This window comes from Cervus elaphus, chromosome 15 (assembly GCF_910594005.1).
Source record: "Cervus elaphus chromosome 15, mCerEla1.1, whole genome shotgun sequence".
NCBI lineage: Eukaryota > Metazoa > Chordata > Mammalia > Artiodactyla > Cervidae > Cervus > Cervus elaphus.
This window is the reverse complement of record NC_057829.1, coordinates 64,991,390-65,001,550: the sequence shown is the minus strand read 5'-3', so window position 1 is coordinate 65,001,550 and position 10,161 is coordinate 64,991,390. Positions and strand designations below refer to the sequence as shown.

Here is a 10,161-nt window from a genome sequence, read left to right as displayed (position 1 = left end):
CATCTTTTTTTAAAAACAAAAATTTTAATTTTTTTCTTTGGGTTTGTACAAGAAATTTACAATGTGAAAAATATACAAGTGAAAAACGAGGCCAAAAACCTGGATATGGGGAGGGGCCACTTGGTCACAAACACAAATAAACATTTCTGAGTTCTTCCTTTGGTCTGACTACAGCCCCTTCTCCCCAGGAGAGGGGTTGCAGAGCTGGGACCTGGGGATCAGACCCCAGTCCCAGCCCTGTTCCCCAACATGGGCAGGGTTGGGGGCAGGCACATCTGGAGCAGCTGGCGCTATATGGCTCGCTCTAGCTTTGGGATGGTGGGGAGAACGTGGAGATGAGGGAGCCCCTTCCTTTTCTGAGCCCCCTGGCTGAGCAGGCTGGGAGCGCTGGTGGGGTGTGGGGTTGGCAAAGTAGCAATGGCAGTATTTGGGGAGTGAATGAAATAGGTAGAGTGAGTAGGAGCCTTTGGGTGACAGTGAACACGGGGACCTTCAGGGAGTCTGATCCAAGTCATCGGGCAGCCCTGAGTCCTTGGCAGAGGCCCAGAGGCCTGCATCCCAGGGACTAAAGGCCCTTGGGCCCTCAGACTTTGGGGCCCTCGGTGGATCTGAGGCTGCCTGCTTTCAGTAGACCTCCGTGCAGAGGGGGGAGCTAAGGCCCTAGATTTCAGTGGCAGTGATCTCCTCCAGGCAGATGCAGGGCGCTGGCTCCGCCAGGCCCAGGTCTGCGAGTTCCCGGGCCTCCAGCTCCAGACTGAGCTGCTGCAGCTCCTGCTCCAGCTGCCGGTTACGTCGGTACATCTGGATGTAGTTGTGCTGCAGCTGCTTCTGGTAGCGGATCACCTGCTCCTTCTCTGCCTGCCAGGCCAGCCGCTCCCCCTCAAAGCTGTCCCGCTGCTCCTCGCCTCGCCGCCGCTCCCGCTGTAGCTCTGCCCGGAGCCGCTCCACCTGGGCCCGCAGGCTGCCCCCGACCCCGGCGGCGGCCCGCTGTGCCTTGGCCTCATCACTCTCTGCCAGGAGGAATGGGTCAGCAGTGGCAGGTGGCACAGGGGGTTCCCGGAGTCCAGCGGCCTCACTGTCCAACTGCCCAGCTTTCTCCCGCAGCCGCTCAGCCTCTTGACGGTGCCGCTGCAGCTCCTGGGAACAGGCCTCCAGCTCCAGCTCCCGTGTTCGGGCTGCCTCCTGGAGGCCCCGTGCCCGGCCCTCGCTGACCCGAAGCGCTGCCCGGGCCTCCCGCAGTGCCACGCGCAGGGCCACCAGCTCGCTGCCCTTCTGTACCAGCTCTGCCTGAGATTCCTTCAATTGCTGCTTCAGCAGGGAGATCTCACCCGACTTCTGGCACACCTAGGGGTAGGAGACAGTTGGAAAAGATGGTGAGAAGGTTCTCCCAGGTGGCCAGGCCCTGACATCAAGCTGGGCATTTGGGGAGAGCCAGTTTGATCACTGTACCTATTTTACAGATGAAGACACTGAGGCAGCTAAGGTGGAATATAGGCCCAGATCTTCTGGTTTCAAAGCTGGGGTCTTTATACCATCATGAAGCACCAGCTTCATGCGGGTTTGGCAGGAGTGGAAGCAGCAAAGGGCAGTGCCTGCATTTCCAGTTGGGAGGCACTACAGTGTCTTGGTGGAAAGCACAGACACTAGAGCCAGACTGCCTGGGTTCAGATCTCAGCTCTGCCACTGACTAGGTGTGATCTCAGGCTCCATCCCTTCTGGGTCTCATTTTCCTCACTGATGAAATGAGGGTGTGAACAGCACCCAATTCACAGGGTTATTACAAGGATTAGATGATACTCTACGTTACATGCTTCGAGTAGCAGTACCTGTCAAGGAACAAGCACTACATTCTCATTATTGGTGGGAAGGCAGTGGATGGGAGTGTCACTGGCTACCTGAGCACTTAGAGCAGAACCATGAGGAGACCAAATGTGAAGGCCCCCAAGGAGACCCATACCCAGAAGGGAGGTCAGAGGGGGGAGCCTCATCTCACAAAGTGAGGAAGGGGAGGCCCTCTGGAGATGGCACGAGGGGATGTGGCTGGGCCCCTCCTTTCGAGGCTTACCCCCTCACTGAAGGCCCTGCTCCCTGCCCCTCCTGGTACAGCTCACCTCCCACTTGGTCTCCTCCAGCCGTGGCCCGAGCTCCCGTTGCTCCCTCTCGAAGGCGGCGCAGCGCCGCTCCAGCTGCTCGCGTTCCTGCAGCAGCTGCGCGAAGTCGTCCTGTAGCTGCCGCTTCTCCTGCTGCAGCTGGAACACCTGAAGCTGCAGCAGCTGTTGGGCCCGCTGGGCCCGCTGGGCCTGGGCCACGCCATCCTCTCGCAGAGCCTCTCGCTCACGGGGCCAGTGCCGCTGCCGCTCCTCGTACACCTGCAGGCGAGAGGGCAGGCCTGGGTCCCGGAGGCTCCCCCACACCTCCAACCCTGACCACCCCCAGCGCCCCAGTCACCAACTGCCCTGGTGGCCCACTGTCCTGGGCTCAGGGAAGATGGATTCAACAGTGACAATAATTAGGATACCGGCAGTAACAACTACTTTTATGAAAAGAAAGACAACAATAATAGCAAGCATGTGTGTGACACTTCCCAGGTGTCAGGCATTGATCTAAGCACTTTACACCCTTTGCCCTGCTTATTCCTCATGATAACCCTGGGGCCAGGAATATCCCCATTTATGATGAGGAAACTGAGACTCAGTACAACCGAGTAACGTGCTCAAGTCTGAAAGACAGTATATAGTGGTGCCATGTCCACCATTCTAAATTTTAAACCAGACAGCTGGGGTAGGGATGGGGGTCACCAGCCCAACACCTGCCTCTGAGCAGACAGAAATGCATCTTGTATGCCCAGCACCTGTGGATGTCCTGCCATGCCACCCCCATCACTGCCACTGACCACACCTGGCACATGGTCACCTCACTCTCGTCCAGACTGTCCCGCAGCTGCTGCAGCTCCGTCTCCCGGTCTCGGAGCTTTCCTTCCAGGACACAGTGCAGCAGGGCCTCGTCCGAAGGGGGTGGAGGGGGTGGGGGCGGTGGTGGGGAGCGTTCCCCACAAGAGCTGCTGTCAGGGGAGGCCCGGGGACCGCTGCCCAAGAGCCCCCCAGCCAAGCGACCCCCCAGGGAGCCTGTGCTCTTGCTGGAGGAAGAACGGCCGCTGTCTGAGTGGGAAGGCCCAGTGGGGGCTCCTCGGGCTGGCCCCGGCAGGGCACCCCGCCCAGGGCCGTGGGAGGGCAGGTGCCCGCCTGGGGAGTTGGTAGCCGGCTCGGCACCCCCGGTGCTGTAAGTGGGCAAGCTGGACAATGAGTTTCGGCCGGAGTCAGACAGAGTCCCCGATGGGCAGCCGCTGGCCCAGCCACTCAGTATCAGGGGTTTGTCAGCAGCCGAGGAGGAGGAGGAAGAGGAGGAGGAGGCCGGGCCCCCGAACAGCTGCGTTAGGCTGCCTTGGCTCCCCGACGGTCCGGTGGCCCGAGGACCCAGGAAGCTAGGTAGGGATGGTACCCCTCGAGGTTTGGGCAGCACTGGCTTGAAGGCTGTTGGGCGGATCACAATTTTCTCCATGTTCTGAAATAAGGTGCCATTTGACAATGGGGATGAGCCGCCCAATCTCTCGAAGCCCTTATCACACTCCCTGCCCTCCCATCCAGGGCCCCCAACCCCCATATAGTAATAACAATTGCTACCACTGGCTGAGGGCCTCCTGTGTCAGCTTTACTTATGTCAGGCAACTTAAAATGTACCTCTCAGGTAATTACAAAATCCATGCAAGCAAAATATTATCACTATCGCATACATAGATGAGGAAATGGAGGCTGAGGGAGTTACAGGCCTTGCTCAAATGCAAACACACAGTAGTTATATAGAACAGTATTTCTAAGAAGCTAACATTTATTGAGTACCTATTATGTGCCAGGCACTAGGCTAAACACTTCACACATATTATTAGATTTAATTCTCACAACAATCCTATGAGAGTTGACCTGTTACCTCCATTTTACAAACACAGAAACTGAGGCTCAGAAAGGTTAAATGACTTCCCTGAGTGAGGTAGAGCTGGGATGAGAACCCAAGTCTGGTGAATCTGGAGCCCATACTCCTTCCTATAAATAGGTCTCCAAATTTCAGCTTCTCCAGGGGACCTCTGATTCCACCCAGACCCTCAAAGGAAGGGCTGGTCCTCACCTTCTCTAGTTTTCCAGAGACAGGGATGAGCTTTGGTGGGGGACCACGGAGGTGGGCATTGCGTGCCCGCTGCTCTCGGGCATCTTCAAGGTCACTGCTTGGGCTGGGGGGTGACTCTGTCCGGAAGTCCTCATTGACGTAGGTAAAGTTGGTACCAGGGACAGCCTTCCTGGGGGGCACAGCTGGGCACAGTGGCTCCTGTGCCTCGTAGCCGCCCCGCAACAGCCCATCCTGCTGGCGGAAGAAGGTGGGTCCAGGGGGACCATGGTGGCGAGGAGGAGCCGGCCCCCCAGGGCAGGGCCGGCCTGAGATGAGGCTGCTCACGCTGCCCATGGCTGGTGCTTGTGGGGCAGTAGTGGCCTCAGGAGCGGGTTCCAGGGGCACTGGCAGTGTCTGCACAATGGCCATGGCAGCAGAGGCTCAGGCCTGGCCAAGGGCCTCCAGGGAAACCTGTGAGCAGGGAAGTGGCATCTGAGTCTCTCCATCTTGAGCTCCCTCCTTGTATAAAGTCCTGAGTCCCTCCTGGTCCTTAGTCTCAGGTCAAACAGTCCACCCGAAATCAGTGAAAAGCACTGATATCCTCCCTCTAACACATCCCCTCTTGCATCTTGGCAAGAACCTCCATCCTCCCTGGGCCCCAGACCACCGCTCAATTCTGGTCTGAATAGGGCTGAGGACTGAATCTATCAAGCAGGGATGATGAGGGAATGGGGGTCCCACAGAGGCCAGGAATCAGGGAGGGAGCCCTCTGTACCAGCTCCCAGCACTGGTCCCTGGCCCCCTGGGACAAGTGGACTCATTAGATGCAGTCTGGGCAAACTCAGGGGTGCAGTCAGCAACTCAACTGGTAATTAGGGAACAAAGAGCTAAGGCCAGGCAGTGCCCAGCCTCACCCAGCTGGGCCTCAGTTTCTCCCAGACAGAGAGACGGCAAGGGTGGAGCTGGTCAAACAAGAACCAGAGCTCTTAGGGAGCCCACAGGTGCCCTCTGGGGTCTCCTGCTTTCCGGAGGTGGATGCAGGCTTATGCCTATTTCCATGACAATTCCTAGCCTCACCGCACCCAGTCAGTCAGGCCTAAAGAAGCCTCCACAGGCCCACTGCCAAACTCTATGAAACCTTTTAGCTTTCGACATTCCCCAGAGTAACTCCAAAGGGATGAGGATAGAGGCTCTACCATCACCTCTGGCAGCTGCTCCAGGGAAGAGGGCTCCACCTCCCCAGGCCCTGCTCCTTCCTGGAAGGGGATAGCAAGCCTCCACCCGGAACTCCCTCCCCAGTCCTGAGGCTGAAGACCAGGACTCAGGCATCTGCTGAAGTCATCATGCAGAGCGGGGGCCAAGAAGTGGACAGAGAACTGCGTAGGAGTAGGAGTGTATGCACTTATTTGTGCGTGTGAAACTGTGCACAAGAACATGAACATGAGCACTGTGTGTGAAAACATGAGTGTATGCAAGTACATGTATGTTTGAATAGATGTATCAATACATTCAGATATATACATGTACATATATATGAACTCATATGGGCATACCTTACAACAATCTGCAACTCTCTCAGAAAGTATGTGAAAATTATAAATGCATACATTAGTGAATCTGTGATGTATGAGTGTGACTATGTCAGAGAATGGTTTGATATCCATTCATATATACATGAGTTTATGTATCCTACACAAGTGTGTGAACAGGAAACAGTGCACAAGTGTGTACAGAGTGTTGTGTGTGCATGTGAGAGGGTGAGAGTCTGGGTGGCACGCAGGGCCAAATGGGTGAGTGGGAGCCTGGTTTTTGTCACTCACTGGAGTGTGTGGAGAGGAGAGACATTATTTTTTGCTTGATCTGCTCTCCTTCATTCTTGCTGGTGTTCCGTTAAGTCCACCCTCCCCCACCTCCCCGCTCAAGTCAAAATATCTGGAGGAAGGTGTCCAGACTGAGGGAGGAGGAGCTGGGAGCCAGGGGTGGGGGTGACTGGTGCCCTTGGAGCAGGGGTGGGGACTGAGTCCACCCCACAAATGCCAGACCTGAGCAAAGACGAAAGAACACCCCCTCCTCTGCCCTCTCCCAGACCATCCAGGGCATGCAGGAAACCGTGGGGAAGGGGCTTCCCCTAAGGGGCCAAGAGGGCTGGCATCTCGGTGTGTTTCCCCACTTCAGTGAACATACAGAAAGTGGAAACTGAGGGGAGGAGACAGAGATTCAGACAGGGACCCAAAAGACAAGAGACAAAGACGAAGAGCGGCTCCAGGGTCAGGCGGACCCAGTGAGCCGGGGTCCCCGCGAAGCCAGGGGCCCCTAAACCGAGAAGAGACGCTGAGCTGGGCCCTGAGAGCCAGACACCCACGGAGCCAAAGCCAGGCGCCTGGAAAGCCAGGCCCAGCCAGCCCGGCTCCCGCTCTTGGAGCCCGAGAGAAAAGGAGGGGCAAGTGGAGGCTCCATTTTGAGAAATGCGTTTGTGGCTGTGGGAAGGGAACCCCTCGCACTCCCCAACATCCTTGAGAAACCGCTCCGGTACAGCACACACTGCCCTGCTCGGTGGGCCGGGGGCGGTTGAGGGCTGGATCCAGCCGGGGCCCGAGGGAGGTCTGGCCGAGGTCCGAGTTTCCCACAGACCTGTTTTGGGGGCAGAAGAGTTCGGGAAAGTCTCCCCCTCACCAAACTCCAGGACCATCCAGCGGGATCAAGTCTGGGATCACGAGTTTCCATTACGAGACAGGAAGCCGGGAGCCCCCAATCCGCCCTCTGGAGTTCATCCCCCTCCTTCCGCCTCTTCCAGAAAGTGGGGGCAGCTGTGGAATGCGGCCTCCCCACGGGACCTCCGCCGCGCAGAAGTTGGGGGCGCCCCCAGGTCGCCTCCCAGCCCCGGCCCCCCCTCACCTCCACCGCGCCGCTCCATGCTCAGCCCCGGGCCGCCCCCAGCGCTCCACCGGCGCGCCGCCCGGCTCCAGCCTGCCGCGCGCGGCCACTCGGAGCGGCAGGGTCCGACCCGGTCCCGCCTCCGCGGCGCCCCCGGCCCGGCCCGGCCCGGCCCCCGCCCGGCCCAAGTGGGCGGTGCAGCGCGGGGGAGGGTCCGAGGAGTGACCCCGCCCCCGGGGCGCGGACACGCGCAGGCACCCGGCGTCACGCGTGTCCGGCGGGGCGCACGCTGGAGCTACGCAGCGGGACTCAGATTCCCTCCCTCCGAGGCGCGATGACTGTGTGTCTGGGGCTCGGTCGGCTCAGGACTAGGCGACGGCGAATCACCCTCTACCCCTACTTGGGCCCCGGGGCCAGCGGCAGCTGGTCATTGTTCGAGCACAAAGGGCCAGGCGCCGCGGCGGCCGCCCTTCCCCCTCCGCTCCTCCAGTCGATGCCTCACCCCCAGGCACACTCTCCGGCTTCAGAGTCCAGAGAGGGAGGTTGAGGGTCACCTGCACCCAACTCTGGGCCCTGCGTCCCGGCACAAGTCGGGGGCCGACGCTTGGTGGGTGCCTGCCCCACCCCCAGCGGCTTGCAGAAGGCACGCTAGGATTTGCGGAGGCGGCGCCACCTGGCGGCCCGTTCAGAGAACACACCCAGCCACCCCCAACCTTGGGGGGCCCCTACCCTTCTCCCCAGTGCTGTACTCCCTCTCCGGAAAGCCCAGGCCTTCCTCGAGCACGGTTCTTTGCTCCTCAACCTTCCCTCAGAGTCATTTGCTAAGAGGTCAGTACTCACAGAGAGACGTCCCCTGGGCTCCCAAAAGTCACCCCAGTGGGTGAGCTGGTCCAAACCTACAGGCCAAGCTTACGCCAGCCTCACAGCAGACAACGTTCCACTGTCTTCTCAGGGTCAGGGATACTCTCACCCTCTGGCAAACAACAATCTAAACACCCACACGACCTTTCCCACATTCAGTCTCAGACACAATCACTCAGTCTGTCTGGTACATCAGAAGGTTCCATGTCCCTTCTTTCCATAATCAGGCCAACTCACAGAGATACACTCGGTGTGACGGCTAGTTGTGCATAAGCTTTCACAGCTCAAGTTCCTTTGCACCCAGTCACAATCTTGAATATACTTGTCTCTCAAGCATTTTTCACACTATGACAGTCTTTTTCACAGTCACAAAGACAACTTCTTAAACATACACGTCGTATTTCACAAACATTTTATCACACAGACTTTCCCATAGGGGTCTCTGTGACCTAGCCAGGTCAGCTGATGCCCGCATCCCTGGGCAAGGACAGCCTCCTGCCTCCTAACCCCGCCCCCCAGAACTAAGGCCTGCCAGAGCTCCTCTGCCCCAGGAAGGAGCATTCCCCCCCACCCCCCCACCCTTCCAGGCCGCAGCCTGGCCGGCTCTCAGCTCTATTTTTAGCTCCATGGAAAGAGTTGTTTTCTTTCTTTTTCCCTGGAAAGGGAAACATAGCCCAGCCACCCTCAGGCTCACCCTAGACCCTCTTGCCTCACAAGTACAGACTGAGCCCCACCCCCATAGAGACCCCCTCTTCTGGCCTTGCCCTGATCCCAGCCTCCTGGGGCACCAGGAGCCTCCTCCCCTTTCTGGCAGCTTGCCCAGAAGCTCAGGCAGCAGCTGGGCTCAGCGTGTGTGTAGGGGCGGGGGGAGGGAGGCCGAGGGCCGCTGCCCACTCACTCACTCGCTGGGGGGAGGGGGCCGTGCTCCCTTCTATCAGAGGGAGATAGGCCCACTCTGGTATAGACAGGATGTGTACGGTCATGCATTCTTTGGGGAAGGGGGGCTCCCACTCTTGCGTGAGTGGGCTTTCTGCTCCTACTTTGAGGGGAGGAGCTCCCAGTTCCGCAAGGAGGAGTGTAGTAAGAAAGGGGACCCACAGGCGCTCGCGCAGCTGCTCCCCGGGGCTGGAGGTCCCGGCGGAGGCTGCTGTACACTGCCATGCAGAATTGCGCCCCCCTCGGGTACCTTCAGGAATGGAGGCAACATGTTCCGGAGAAGGAAGGTGAGGAGCCCAGGTAACCAACCCTCCCAGGTAGTCCTCCTGCGCTACCCCAACTCCAGGGGGCGTTGTGCTCCCATTCCTGGGGAAGGGCTTATCCCCTCCAGGTGGAGAGTGGAATACAGCCCGGCAAGGTATCTTTCAAACTCGCTTAGTATGAGGGAGGGAGGTTCCCGCCGCGAGGCTCCCCCTGTACAGCCCATGGGTCTGCGAAGCGATCACGTGCTCCACGCCTGTTTACGTCTTAGTCTTCACCTGCGGGCAGCAGGGAAGCCGGAACCTCCGGAGGCGTCCCACCTGGCCCGCCCCCGTCCGCGGTCACTGGGCGGCCCTTTTCTCCCACCCTCGTCAAGTACGCGACGGCAGCACACCCTGCCCGCTGGGGGTCCGCGCGGGCCAGCGGCGTCGATCCGCCGACAGCAAGCGAAACTCTATGAGCGCGTCCGTCCCGCAGTGCACGTGTATTCGGGTGTCTCCAGTACGCGCGTGGGTCTGTGTGCACGTTTGTGTGCGCCCGTCGGTGTGAGTTTTCGTGTACGTTCCCTGTTCAGACTCTTCGCCCGCGGACCCTGGACTGAAGACCCGTCTCTGCGCCCCAATCCCCCGCTTCCCGGGATTGGGAAAGTTCACTCCGGGGCGGGGGTGTGCAGGAGGCGAGAGTTCCTACACCGCCGCGGCGCCCCCACTCACTCACCCAGCGCTACCTGAACCGCCGTTCCAGCTCCCGCCGGGCTCCTGATCCAGGGCCGGCACCTCCTGGCCGCAGATTCGCCGGCTCTCCAGCGCGCTCGGCCCGGGCTTGGTGGAGGGGGCGGGGCGGCTGAAGCCGCGCCCCCGACCAAGGCAGGGGAGTGGTCTGCCCAGCACCCCCTCAGCAGCCGATCTGGTACCCTGCCAAGCAGTGTCGCGACGGTGGCCCAAGACTGCCCCTCGGACTTCTGACTTCGCAGCTTCTGGAACTGGCTTTTGATTTAGGAAGGGGCCAGCGGCGCCACAGCTAAGCTAAGCTACCTGGCTGCCCTAACCAAGTTGGCTATAGGGCTTTACT

The 10,161-nt window shown here is 59.4% G+C and overlaps 1 protein-coding gene across 6 annotated transcripts; it reads right to left on the bottom strand.

Annotated features, from left to right (window-relative positions):
* Positions 1 to 4: 4 nt before the first annotated feature.
* On the bottom strand, positions 5 to 9,921 carry LZTS2 (leucine zipper tumor suppressor 2). Of its 6 annotated transcripts, none has more exons than XM_043925078.1 (5): positions 9,808 to 9,921; positions 4,180 to 4,629; positions 2,899 to 3,561; positions 2,112 to 2,369; positions 5 to 1,344 (listed from the first exon to the last, which is right to left on the bottom strand). In XM_043925078.1, exons 2-5 carry the CDS (start codon positions 4,585 to 4,587, stop codon positions 661 to 663), a joined length of 2,013 nt encoding a protein of 670 aa, XP_043781013.1. In that variant the 5' UTR covers positions 4,588 to 4,629; positions 9,808 to 9,921; the 3' UTR covers positions 5 to 660. The 6 variants fall into 6 exon arrangements, with proteins under 6 accessions (XP_043781013.1, XP_043781015.1, XP_043781012.1 ...); XM_043925080.1 differs by having other exon boundaries at positions 9,818 to 9,908; XM_043925077.1 differs by lacking the exon at positions 9,808 to 9,921 and adding an exon at positions 7,054 to 7,190.
* Positions 9,922 to 10,161: the final 240 nt, after the last annotated feature.